We start from the raw sequence: 14987 nt of genomic DNA on the forward strand, positions 1-14987 counted from the left end.
TTCAGTTTTTACAATGACAATCAGCATAAAATAACCTCATCTCGCAAAGGTCAAACATAACATCATTCTGTTGCTCCACTCAAATTCTTAATTTCCCTATTTTTAAACAACATAATACATTAGTGTAACTCATCAGACATAGTTATGTCAAATCTTCTTTAAATTATCATTACAAGTGAAGTCAGTAAAAGAAATATGATGTTCACTTCTGCAAGAAAATATGCTATTGGCTTAACCTATGGTTACCACAGCAAAACAGCCACATTTACCATATGAGCTATATCGCAACAATCTCCATATACTGAAACTCTCCACTAATGATTCCTGACGTGTATCAGATCTTCAACAAAAGACCCTGTGGGTATAGCAATCGCCCGAGTAATGCATGTTCACCCTTCACATATTTTTGCAGACCATTACCTAGGAAGAACATATCAACCTGGGGGAGGGTGGTGCTCTGGAGAGCCTGCAGGGGGCATGTTGTCTATTTGTATTCCATCAAACTGGCAATAATACAGGCCAAGTTTATATAAAATTCAACAAAGTGTTTTCAAAAAGTAGATCAAAGTGAGAAAACTGGCCCCTATTTTGGTCCAAGCCCCAAGAGGACCACCTCTCAATCTGTCATATCATACAAACTTAGTATAAGTATTTCTGGTATCATTAAAAAATAAAAATAAATAAAAAATAAAAAATTGGTGGTCTGTGATCCTGAAAGGGGGGGGGGGGGTATGGAGCCTATTTACACAAATCATCATCCGAGTGTTAACTGCCAATCCGGAGGTTCTTTGATCGGAAAATGAAATGAGGTTCGTCATTCCGAGGGTTTGTAAATAAAAGAATGAAAAAGGTTCACTATTCCGAAGCTTCATTGTTCCGAAGGTTTTTTTTAAAATTTTTTATCCGAAATTGAAATGAGGTTCGTTATTCCGAAGAAGGTATGTTAGTCAAAATAATGAGAAAGGTTCTAAGTTATTTCGAATGTTCGGTTATCTTGTTGTTAATAGATAAAGTTGTTCAAGCTATCGAAGCTAAATCTCACACTGTTGGAGTTTTTCTGGACCACTCCAAGGCGTTTGACACAATTGATCATGAAATATTACTGTACAAACTGTCTCATTACGGGATTCCTGGCAGCGCCTTCGAGTGGTTCAGAGATTACCTCACAAATCGATCACAATTTGTACACATTAATGATTCTGATTCAAGCACAGCAAATATAACATGTGGTGTTCCACAAGGCTCCCTTTTGGGACCACTTCTTTTTATTGTGTACATAAATGATATTCCCAGGTCGTCCGCACTCCTTTCTTTCCTCTTGTTTGCGGATGATTCAAGTCTTTTTTTGACGCACAAAAATCCTACTGAGTTACTTGATATGCTTAACTCTGAGTTGAATTACGTTAATGATTGGATTCAAAGTAACAAATTATCCTTAAATCTAAACAAAACTAATTTTATGGTTGTTAGTAATACAATCACTTGTTTACCTGGCTCAATTTCAATCAAAGGAGTAAACTTACAACAGACAAATTCAGTTAAATTTCTTGGCCTTTTAATTGATTGTAAATTATCTTGGCAGGAACAAACAAATCATTAACTTATGTAAGTTACTGTAAAGAAAATTTTGGTGTTATACAGAAGCTTAAGCATGTTTTTCCCCATATATATATTACTATAAGGATTATCAATTGTACCAACTATTTAGCACCGACAAGCCCACTGTTCAAAACTAATAACCTATTAAAGATTTTTGATATATATTCTTACTCCCTTGGGATATTTATGTACCAATTAACTAAAGACGAATTACCTTTATGCTTTCACTCCCATGTTTGTAAAAAATAAATTTATACATTCCTACCCTACAAGACAGGAAAATTCATTTCATTTTTCTCCCGTGAGAACTGCATTTGCTCTTAAATCAATAGTACATACAGGTCCGACATTCTGGAATAGCCTTGACTCTGACATCACTGAATCGTTGTCACTGAATTGTTTTAAACGTAAACTAAAAAAATCCCTTGTGCAGGCTTATATCTAATAATACAACATGCAATTTTATTCGAACTCCCTCTTCTTTATCAGATTTGTTGTTTATTATATGTATTCCACGTTTGCTTTTCGTTCTTTTTACAGAGTCATTTACGTCAAGGCTATTCCTGAATTAATGAATCACTATGTATCATGTGCATTTTTGCGCATTGTTATAGTTACGTAACTGTGTTGCTCGGGTGACAAGGAGTCTTGTAAGCGCAATACAGGTGGCTATTTTGTACTTCGCTATGCTCTCGTATATTTTATTACTTTCTCTTGCTCTTTTTGCTCTCTTTTCTTTTACGTCCCTTTCCTTTGTTTCATAGTTTTTGTTACTAGGTTGTTTAAGAAGACCAACACTTTCATCTATACAGGGACCTATACATTACATGCTTTGCTTTTTAGTAGGTCCCCACATTTCATGTTTGTTAAATTGTCTTCTCTTGTATTCTTTGTAATTACGACGCTATGTTCAATCTTATGTTTAATCGATCGTGTCATGTTATTTATGTTTTGAGATGTGGAACAATAAAATCAAAATAAAAAATCAAATCTTCAGACGATTATAAGGTTTGCAAATTCCACAGTTTTATTAGTAAACTCACCTTTGTCACTCTTGGATGAGCGAAACCTTTTTTTAAAACTCTTTATGTGCCATGGTGGAAAAACCCTATGTGCCACGTTATTCTGAGACACGAAGGTAGTCATGCTTTGAGGAAGAATTCTGTTTTTCCAACTTGCATAACTTCTACAAATTTCTGTTAAGATGGGCATAATAGCAGGCAAAGTTAAAGATGACTGCCAAGCTTTGTTTTGATATAAATTGTATGACAAATCTATTTTCAATTTTTCTTTTGAATGAGCAGTTGCTACATTACTGTAAAGGCATGACTTTTGCACATATAACCGTGACAGAAACTTAGAATGTACAAGTAAATCTAGTTGGGAACACTTGCTTGATAGTCAATCACCACATAGAATGCAAGCTGTATATAAGAGGAACAAAAGCACGAGAAACGCTTTCATTGTGCCGCGGGATTAGCAGTGATTAGCGATTTATCGATCAGTTTTGGCAGCTTTGTTTGTTGAGCAGAATATGCAAAGTTGGCACACCGTCGACTGAGTCGGACGTGCGAACGTGGCACATAAAGAGTTAATATTCCGATTAACGAACGTTTGGAATTCCTATCATTTAAGAACCATATTTCATTGTCGGATTCACAAACCTTATTAACAACGAACCTTGGGAATAACGCCAAAATGTTACAGCAATTACAAACAGTATTTCAGTTCCGAACTAACGGACATTTAGGTGTATCAGAATCTGTGTGTGTTTTGTAATAAAGAACCTTCGGAACAATAAAACCAACCTTATTCAATTTCAGATTATTGTACATTTATTGTATTTAATTACAATATTGCAAGTTCCCCTCGGAAACTGTGCGTGACACACGGAGCGAACACACCGTGATGTGAAGCGTTCGCCCATGCTTGTTCCGCTATTACGTATTTTTGAAAGCGATCCGCATTTTGTCATAACGGAACACATTTCTTTTGTTTTTCTTTGACTGTGGGGCTCGGAAAAAAATTCGTTATAACGTAAATTTCGCTATAACCGTGTTCATTATAAGCGAATTTTGTACCATAGACATTAATGACGATAATTTTGGGACCAGAAGTTTACTTCGTTATAACCGTGTTCGTTGTAACGGGAGTGCACTGTATTTATCTCAAATCAGTTAAAACAGATATATCATGTTTTGCTATGAAACTCTTCAAATATATCTTCTACCAGCATAGCGCTAATACCTGCTATGTTTGGGGAAAATTGGACCATGCATGCATTTTCACAAAGATGACAATATGAAACTTGGCTCCTAATTTAGTCTCTCCACAGTTGAATTCCTATCATCCTGGGGATGTTACCTGCCAAGTTTGGGGAAAATCTTACAGAGTTATCAAAACAAAACAAAACAAAACTTGAAAATGTAAAATGTTTACACATGAAGGACACTGCACAAGGCCCCAGCACGATGAATAATTGCAATTGCTCATTGGAGCCTTTGGCTTAGGTGAGTTACATTTTTGCACATGCCTCCATCATATTCACTTTGAAGTTTGACATACATTAACGAAGTTTGTTGTTTATGCATGTAGTCGTTTTGGTAGTTTGGACAAAATAATCCTCCGAGTCTCTAGCACATTTTGATGTGGAAGAATGTACCTTTTTGAATGCAGCTATACATCTTGCAAAATTTGAAAAAAAAAAGAGATGTTATATTAATAGGAAGAGAGATATATCCCAATACCCTAATCTCACTAGTGTAATCCAAAAATACAAGGGCTTTTATGATGGAAGAATCTCAATGGAAATGTCTTCCATCATTCATATCTTTCAGACAAAACTCTAACATCAGAGTTGAAGGCTCATGTGAGCATGTGCCAAGAAATCTCTCATTTTTTTCTCATCTCAGCTATCCCACACAAACTTTCAACAATTCAAAATGTAAGTTCTTGTTTCTATTCCTGGGCATACCCAACAAGAAGACTTGAGTGTTACTGAAGGGATATGAAAATTAAAAACACTGCTAATGCAAGATAATTATACTCATCTTTGGCTAGTCCGTCTGTTCCATGACAACTTCCATATTTATGGAGTATGCATTACAGCACTGACCATCCAAACAATACCTTTATGCCATTCCACACTCGACATTTATTTCTTGACATACTCAAAAGCATTTTTTCTTATTCATGTCCAAGCATGGTATTGGAAACTACACAAGTTTGCTTGGCAGGCAGCTTCTAATAGAGTTTCTTGGTCTTCTGATAGAGAGCATCAACAACCTTTCCCATGTTGGAGATCGTCTCTAGTGCCATATCATATGTTTGGTCAACCACTGGCTCCTCAAATACAATCAGCACACCCTCACCCTGGTCAAGAATACCTACATAAGGGGAAAAACAGTTGAAAGGAAAATGTAAGCAACAAAGCATTCCTGCTATTGGAACACACAATTCAAAGTGATGTCTTGGAAACATAAGCCATTGGCTTTTTACACCCTCAAAGTTAAAAAACAAGAAAAATAGAGCAATTCAACTGCAGCACAGTCAGTTCGGATGCCATTTTCATGTGGTTACTGCATATGGCACAAGAATATGAACCTTCATGTACACTGTATAGTTTCTTGGGCTTGAATTCTGATATTCAGGGTTTCATTTTTTTTTTTTTTTTAAGATCCAGTATACCAAATAATATCATTGGACCTACCTGATTGACAAGTTATGGCAGGGAAAATGTACAAGCTCAATATCTGGCAACATTTTCACTTTGCCTTTACTCCTGTCATTTCACGCATTTATATATTTCTATCCTTTCTTGGACAATAATAGCTGAAGGTATAGCTTGAGTGATTTTTTTTTTTATAGCGAGAGTACAGTAGGCCGTATGCTGAACATCTTTTCTCTGTTGCCAGATGGGCAAAGACAAGCTTTTGGCTGCCAAATAGCATTTTTGGTTGAAAGATTTCCTGACATAATGTCATGCTAAAAGTGATTTAAATAATGAGTGTATGAAGTAACTTTAGTTCCAGTTGAGGAATATGAACAATTTAATAAATGGTATTCATTTAACTTGACATAATATGTCACTAATATGTTGACTTTCGTGATGAAGGCAATCTCAGGTAGAGCTCCAGCAGATCCAACATTTTTACGAAGGAGTGGGGGGGGGGGGGGGGAGAGTTGGGACTAAAGTCAGTGTGTGTGTAATGTTCATTGTAAGCATATTAGTGCAAACCAGCCAAGCAGAATCAGCAGACTATACTCATAATTATGCTATTTCGGCTATGCCGAAGATAATTTCAAGTCCAGATTTGTGTAAGTACATGTTATATTGGTCGCGCAAGTCAACATTTTTTTTTCCTGTATGTAATTCAAACATGGAAGTAAAGCATTCTTTCATTCTTTCATAAATAAACAATGGAAAAAATACACTACTTTTGTAACAGAGTACTCCCCAAGGGTCAAATTCTTGTTAACCGTGATTTCCCCTTTATCCTTGAAGTCCACCTGAGCAGAACAGTAAGAAAAAGTTTTAATTGTTGTAAACAATTTCTTCTTGTCGCAGCAAAGAAATTTTGAACATGCTCAAAATTTCTTATGTGACAATGAAAACTGTTTATGACAATGAAAACTGTTATGCGAATTTGATTGCAACTGTTGAAGAACCTTGAAATTCCCTAGAATTGGCTACACTCGCAAATATTGCAGCTCATTATTAAAGATACCTCTTTAAAGGGCTGATTTCACTATGCATGCGAACAATTTTTGCAAATGACGCGAACGGCAAAATCCAACATTATGAAAAATTTTTCTCCTACCGAAAGTGTTCTGACAATGAAGCTGGGAACCATTTTCTCACGACGTACAACTGTGTGTGTGTGAATGTCGTGTGTACCATTGCTAAAGTACAGCCAGTTAGGCACACGAGGAACACCCGACAGAAATACAAACACAAATTTTTCAATAATCACGGGAGAAATATTTCCAAGAAGAGTTAATTGCTGTCTTGAGTTGAAGTTTTTCTCTTTCATCTATTTCTCCTTTCTTTCCCTTTCATTTCTCTGTTGTGTATGTGTGCTGGCAGTTTTTTCTGACAAGCATTTGATTTTTTTTTGCAGGTTCGCCAACACAATATCTTCAGTTTCAAATATAATCTTTGCATACTTCAACGCCATTTTAAGTGTATTCTGTGATTTTCAATATAAAACATTTGGTTCTTTTTGCTGGTTTTTAAAATCTTGAATACTACATTGAGTTGATTGATGTGTGGACATATGCTGTGATTTTGATTTGTAGAAAACATACAGCTTCAAAGAGGTCATACATTAAGGGTGTGGATTTGCACTCAAACATGCGCCAAACATTCGTGAGAATGTCTCAAAAGGTACGTGAGCAGTTAAATTGTGGTTATGTCATAAAACGATTGGAAGAACTTCAAGGATTTCACAAAACATACGCGAGACATTCTCCATAGTTACGGGGTCTGTTCCTGTTTGGGGTTTCACAAAGATTTGGGGAACATCGCGCATGTCTTGCAAAACTCTTGCACATATGGTGAGGCTTTAAAGACATTTTCAAGAACAAATCACGAGCGAATCACCACCCAGTGTAAGGAAAAGGTTCGCAAAAAATTTGAAATTTGTTAAAACTCTGGCTGGAATGAAAACGCAAACAATTTTCGCTATCGCCAAGATGCAAAACAGTACCCGGATGTGGCTTTTTCGTCAAGATTTAGTGCACTTCTGGTGTGGGGCATATTTTGCACAGCGCTAGCGTGCGTGCTCGCGTGCCTAGCGCCGTCAAGGCCATGGATAGGCGCCAGTTACCGAGCCAGACCTGTGATAGCAAGCCCCCGTATCTGCCCTAGTAGGCCTTGCATACAAGCTAGACATACTGCTTGATCATAGCGATCGACTTGCACATCAGTCATCTCTGCATACCCCACGACAACGCTGAAAATAATACTTGAAAATATTCACCTATTGAGCCATGTGACAGGGAGGAATCGGGGAAGAAGCGCCGTAGAGTTGCAGCTTCGCAGTAACAACCTATAGTTGTATTTACAGCAATTTCTCTAGAATGGAGAAATTTCAAATCATATAAATGCTAAAATTCAAGTTGAGGAAACAGTAAAGTACATGCCAGAATACAGTTGGCTGGCTGTATAGCTGTGAGCTGTATGAAAAGAGCATTTGCGTATCACGTGTGTATGAAGGGAAGTGACTTGGCTCCCCATACTACCCCATAATGCACCGTAAATGACGCTTAAATCAACATCTGGGTACTTTTTGCGTATTGGCGATAGCAGGAATTGACGACGCTTCTGAACCCCGCATTCGTTTGGCAATTTTTTATGCAGACTAAAATACGAATGTTGGATTTTGCCATTCGCGTAAAGACCTAAAGAATGTATATTACATGCAATGCATTCTAATTTTTGCAGTACAATAATGGTGTAATTTAATGGTCAATAACAACATAAAAGACATTGCATTATCAAAATTCATCAGGAAATGCAAGTCCCCCCCCCCCCCAAAAAAAAGACTTCTGCGTAAGTTGAATTTTGTGTATAAAAGTCCAAGTGTATTCACTGGTCCCAATAGATTCGACTTAGGCGAGGTTGACCGTATCACTGAATGTAATAAATACCACACCTAAACCTGAGGGAGTTGACTCATTCCTCAATATTTTTGAATGTTTTTAATTGAACCAAAAAAATGTGGTTACCATGGCAATGCATTGTTTAACACTGACAAAAGATGTGTTTTGCTCATCTTAGAACTACATGTACAGTGGTCATATGTGCTGATTCTCATGTCAAATACACAAACACTGGGGTAGTTACTGCAACCCACAATATCTTTGTGACATTTATTTTAAGATATTGTTACCATGCCAACATATTGTGTGACGACAATAAAAGACGAAGTTTGCACAACTTCATTTCATAGTGGTTACGTATGCTAAATTTTCAGTCAAATGTTAAAAATCTAAGGGAGCTGGCTCAATCCACAATATTTCACTCCAGACACTACTTCCATTCCAGACCGGGCATTTTTCAACTTAGACAGTCCAGCACCCTCCCGCATTGTTCTTGATCACTTTCCCCAATGGAAGCGATTAGACTTTCGTGCGAAGTTGATTTAGGGTTACCCACTCTCTGCAGGGGAGATCAGTTCCTGGTGGGGTGTTTGCACTAGATCACCATACTCTGAAAAAGATTTGTTCTCGCACTCCAATTTGCAGCATTGCTGCAGTGTGGTTTGCGCTCTGCATCAATTACCTTGTACACCTAATGATGAACAATACACACTCTTGAGTACTTTCTCTCTGAAGTATTTGTATGTATGTGTCTCGTAGTTATTGCGCAAAGTTATAGTCCATGGCCAGCGCCACATTTTCAACTAGAAATGTCACTATGGCAACTGGTATGCCTCCGTCATAATGCATGGTTCTCCTAAAAGATCTATAGTACTATGTCTTGACAACGTGTGATGACAGTTTCACATAATTGGCAAAAATATTAAAATGACAGGCTTGTCACAAATATGTTGAATGTTCACTTTTCTTGAACTAGGCTTAATTGGATGGATGGCTGTATTGTCTAAGAGTGCAGGTATTTGGGGATCTGAGGATTTTCAAGTGACTTTTGACCTTCTATAAGTTTCAGAATGAAGTGAAATTTAGCACTTTTGCTTGACCTTTGACCTTTTGGCAAGAAACTTCCAGGAGAATATCAATTTGTTAATAAATGCATACACTAAGTTTAAAGAAAAATCTTGCAGGCATTGCATAGATAAGAGGGAAATAGTGAAAATTGAAGAGTTGACCCTTGACCTTTGACCCCCTGATTTTGACCCACAATCCCTATTAAAACTCCCTAGATAATCACTGCCAGTCAGGACATGCATATGTACTATTAGTTCCATGAAGATAGTTTGGACCATTTGTGAGATATGGAGAAAAAAAATGAAATTTTAACATTTTCACTTGATCTTTGAACTTTGACCTGATGACCCAAAACACTATCTGGAGAATCTTTATTATCTCATGTATACACTAAGTTTCACGAAAATATCTTCAGGCATTGCCTAGATACGGGGGAAATAGTGAAATTTTGAGCATTTGACCTTGACCTTGAGCATGTGCACCCAAAAGTTAATAGGCACAACTTCGCCCACTCACACATATACATGCCAAGTTTCATTAGGGCTAACTTCTGGATGCCACTTCCTGGTTTCTTAGCTGACAAGCAACAAAAAACAAAAAAAAAACAACACTAGAAATGTCGCTATGGCGACTGATGCCTCCGCCATAATGCATGATTCTCCCAATAGTTGTATAGTACAATGTCTTCACAATTTGTGATGACAGTTTCACATAACTGACAAAATATTGATATGTCAGGTTTGTCAGAAATGTCTTAAATGTTCGCTTTCCTCAAACTGGGTTTGCTATAATTGTCTAAGAGTGCAGGTACACATATTTGGGGAATTGAGGATTTTTACTTGACTTCTGACTGACCCTTTTATAAGTTTATGCATTGAGTAATTCTCAAGGTATGAAGAAAGAGTAATTACAGTACAAATTTTTTTTTTTTTTGCATTTAAACATGGCATTTGACCCTTAACCTTTGACCTTCTGGCTGGGAATTTCCCAGAGAATCTCCATTAGGTATCAATATTAAGTTTTAAAACTAATAATGCAAGCACTGCATATACAGTCAACCTCGCATACCTCTACCTCAGATACTGTATACGCGGTTATTTTCGCGAATTTCGCGAGTTTCAGGCTTTTCGCGAGTTTCGGGCTGATCGCGAAATTAAAAACACATGAAAATATTACCCCGTCATACCTTATGTACAAATCGATGACAAAATGCATCCAACGCTGGCCAGACCAACGCGGCTGTTACACCGGCCAGTACGTACACACACTCCTACTAGTACGCGGCTGCGGACTGTAGCATTTAGGATCACGACAGGGTAGAATCGCGGACAAATATCAACTTGATATCAAAATATTTCTTCAATTTGAAGACTTACCAGTAAATTTAAAGTATTGACAACAGGGTTCGTGCAACGTTTGGTTCTGCCAATTTTCCCTTTCTGTTCGAATTGATGACTTAATGAGACTCGGTCGAGAGGAACCTGGGAGAGCTTGAGAGCCACGCTGAATTGACGGCCAGCGAATGTGCACACATCACATGCGCACAAATTTACAGATTTCTGTGTGAGTACGTGCTGGCCGTCAATTCAGTGTAGCTCTCCCAGGTTCCTCTGGACCGAGTCACATTAAGTCATCAATTCAAACAGAAAGGGACTATAGGCAGGACCAAACGCTGCACGAACCCTGTTTTCAATACTTCATCTTTACAAGTAAGTCTTCAAATTGAAAAATTTTTCGATTTCAAGTTGATATTTGTCCGCGATATACCCCTGTCATGATCCTGTATGCTACAGTCCGCGGCCCCATTATACGCTATGCATACGGGGCTGCTGGTCGCAGTTACGTGCTACGTTTTCCTACATACTACGCGAACGAACACCGGCTCGACGTGGTTGGGTGAGGCCAAGGGATGCATGTAAAACTTTCGCTAGCGCTAGCGCAGCTCTGAAAATTTGTCATCTACATTTTGTTGCAACATTTGGTAGGTACTCATGAATGCCGTGTGTGAGTGTCTCACTGCAAGTTCCCATAATTGTTTCATTTTATAAATCTTCTACTGTGTCTTTTCTATTGTCATGTTTGGGAAGTCACAAAGCAAATGGAAAAACGTTACGAGTACGTTGGCAAGTGTTTGAACGTGTTTCTCGGGCTTGGCAGTAGACCCTACTACTACTAACGTTACTAGTATCAATCGTGAATTTAACAACACGCGAAAATGCCACTGATACCGCGATTCGCGAAAATATCTGTACGCGAAAATATTGGCGTATACAGTAAGCCGAATATCACTTACCTCGGGAGGCAAAATGAAAGTCCCGATTGTTCCTATGGAGTTTTCATGTGTTAAAATTTGTGTAGCTCGAAAAAACTTACTCGAAGTTCGGTTACCTCGAAGGGAAATCTCATGTCCCGATCTTAATTAACTTATTATTTTTCCCAGCATGTTGCTCGAATTGAAATTGCAAACATCACTCAGCATTTCCGATGAAGCACGCGTGGACAGCGAAGACATGTCACAAATCTTTTCACACTCGATTGTAAATATTCTGAGCCCAGAATGATCGTGCGCCCAAAGAAATACCCGGTACACAGCTGACAAGAAAAATCCCCAACACCTACTGTACCTACACACGTACACAGTAGGCATAAAGTACCCATGCCAATGGAGTGCTTACGATAGCACTACGCTCTGCCAATCATCTTTCTTTGACCACTGTGCTTTGATTTGCGATCGTGATAGTCATGCCGTGCGCGTAGATTTCTTCACCGTCGTGGCGCACCAGCTTAGGTGTTGACAGTTATATCTTTGGCATTAATCACGGTCCACAGTCAAAACATCAATCTCCCGCTAGTGGGTTTTTAAAAAACTTTTTTCCTTTCACGAAGTTTGTTTTATTAATTCTCCCCCTAGAACGCGAGCTCTGAATATTTTTTTTTCCAGCAATGCGATTATGAAAATAGTGTGGTATATGATCTGGAAGTATAGGCCTAGCATAATAAGGAATAGTGTAGATAAGATTTAACAACAGTTTATTCTGATAAATTTGGAAGTAACGGAATAATACGCTGTACGATTTTCAGACAAAAAAAGAAATCATTATGTACTTTACCCCTGTTTTGACTTCAATCTTTTTTGAGTTTTCGGTAATCTATTATTTTTTTTCTTTCCTGGCACAATCGTAAAGGCCCCCTAAGATTGTTTCACTTTTTTTTTTAATGCGAACAATCCTCTTCGGTAAATGTTTATGATTATACTAAAAGCACTGTACTCAGAAGCCATAGCCGGAATCTGATCTTCCAATATTACTCACTAAGTAGCCCATCCTTCATGTACTGTGCTGCACTTATTCAGGGCTCGACACTTACAGTGGCCCGGGGCCACCAAAACGCACGTCGGGCCACCAAAAAAGTTGGATGTTTGCCGTTACTTTTGGAGATGAACAGCGGTAACAATCAGCCCCGCAAGCTGCTAAAATAAATGTCAGATGTTTGCTTTTAATTTTGGAAATGAATAACAGTGATATTCGACTAGGTATGATACTAAAATAAATGTCGGATGTTTGCTTATACTTTTGGAAATGAATAATGGTAAGATTCAGCTCTGTACGGTGCTTAAATTAATGTCAGATATTTGATTTTGTGTTTGGAAATGAATAAGGATAACATTCGGCTCTGAAAGATGCAAAAATAAATGTCGAACGATCCCTTAGACGTTCGGAAATGAATAACAATAGTATTCAACTCCGTATGATGATAAAATAAATGTCAGATGTTTGCTTTTACTTTCGAAAGTAAATAGCAATAACATTCGGCTCCAAAAGATGCCAAAATAAATGTCACATGATTGCTTTTACGTTTGGAAGTGTATAGCAGTAACATTCTGCTCCATACGATGCTAAAATAAATGTCGGATATTTGCTATTACATTTCGAAATTAATAACACTAACATTCAGCTGCGTTTGATGGTAAAATAAATGTCTGACTTGACGTTCAAAAATGAAAAACAGTAACATTCGGCTCCATTCGATGATAAAATAATTGTCAGATGATTCATTTCACTTTTGGAAGTGGACAGCAGTAATATTGGGCTCCGTATGACAGTAAAATGAATGTCGGATATTTGCTTGTAAATTTGGTGATGAATAACAGTAATATTATGCTCCGTATGATGCTAAAATAAATTACAGATTGTTGCTTTTACATTTGGAAATGATTAACGGTATCAATCTGCTGGCTGTGAGTGCTGCTGGTAGACACATGGAAGACCGGTGCATAGTGGTGCTACATTACCATCGCTCCCTGTAGCTCTAGATGTTCTTGGTGAGCTACATGCACACCCATAGTTGTGCAAGATATTAATAGTTTGCAAAGCTAAGACTGCGATTCTTGTGTAACTGTGTGCTTGGTAAATCTAGTTTGTGTTTCGAAGGGTTTCTCCATATGACGTGTAAGAGTATTACGTAAATGCATACACAGTATTCTGTAGACACACCACGGTCATCCACACGCAATGTACATTCAGCACGCATGTTCTGCAACCCTGTCTTGCACTCGATTACGTACCGGTATTTTCTTTTTGTTTTTATGGTGATAAGTGATTTAATTGTCCACCAGAAAACAATGATGAAAGAAGAACATCGATTTTCATTCAATTCACTCATATCAAAGTCGATTCAAATCCAATTGACAAGCATACAAACAATCGGTAGGCACTGCAACAGATACCATGTTGAACATCGACAAACATCGGATGAGTCGAAGAAAATTCGACGTACGCGTACCTCGAAGTTCATGTACCTCGAACCAATTTCTTCAGTCCCGACTACTTCAAGGTATCCGAGGTTGACTGTACTAGTATACGAGGGAAATAGTGAAATTTTGAGTTGACCTTGACTTTTGACCCCCTGACTATTGACCAATGACCCCCAAGTTCCCTAGATAATCCCTGCCAGTCAGGACATGCGTATGTACCAAGTTCCATGAAAATACATTGCACCATTTGTGAGAAAAGTGAAATTGTAACATTTTCACCTAACCTTTGACCTTTTGACCTTTGACCTTACTACATAAAATTCTCTCTGGAGAATCTTTATGCAGTAGTACATGTCTACACTAAGTTTCAAGAAAATACCTTTGGGCATTGCATAAATATGGGGGAAATAGCAACATTTTTAGCATTTGACCTTGACCTTTTGACCTTTGACCTCTTGCCAATGTCACTAAAATCTACTCGACTAATTGCCCCATCATCCTTGGACCAAGTTTGGTGAAAGTTGCTTCATCCAGTTTTGAGTTATCATGTAAACAGATAAATTTTAGGATTTGACCTTGATCTTTGACCTTTGACCTCTGTCCAATTTCGCTAAAAAACTAATCAAGTAATTGTCCCATCATACATCATCCTTGGACAAAGTTTGGTGAAATTTGCTAGATCCAGTCTTGAATTATCGCATAAACAAATACAATTTCATGGTTTGACCTTGACCTTTAGCCGATTTTACCCAAAATCTAATCAAGTAATTGCCCTATCATACTTCATACTTGGACCAAGTTTGGTAAAATTCCAGTCAATATCGCTCAAGTTATCGCATAAATGAATGTTGATGTACGTACAGACAACCCAAAAACATAATGCCTCCGGCACCACTTTGTGGCGGAGGCATAAAAAAGTCTTTAGCACCAGCGCAAAAAACAAATGCCTTACCGCGCTCACAGG

At 37.9% G+C, this 14987-nt stretch overlaps 1 protein-coding gene across 1 annotated transcript in view; it reads right to left on the bottom strand.

Annotated features, from left to right (window-relative positions):
- Positions 1–3236: 3236 nt before the first annotated feature.
- Positions 3237–14987, bottom strand: part of LOC139730716 (26S proteasome non-ATPase regulatory subunit 11B-like) — a 286575-nt gene continuing 274824 nt past the window's right edge. Inside the window, exon 11 of the mRNA XM_071641582.1 lies at positions 3237–4985. Within this exon, the coding sequence (XP_071497683.1) occupies positions 4843–4985 (143 nt within the window). The 3' untranslated portion in view covers positions 3237–4842. The remainder of the gene's footprint in view (positions 4986–14987) is intronic.

This window comes from Diadema antillarum, unplaced genomic scaffold, assembly GCF_040938485.1.
Source record: "Diadema antillarum isolate AM-2024a unplaced genomic scaffold, OU_Dant_1.0 seq00000329_RagTag, whole genome shotgun sequence".
Lineage (NCBI taxonomy): Eukaryota > Metazoa > Echinodermata > Echinoidea > Diadematoida > Diadematidae > Diadema > Diadema antillarum.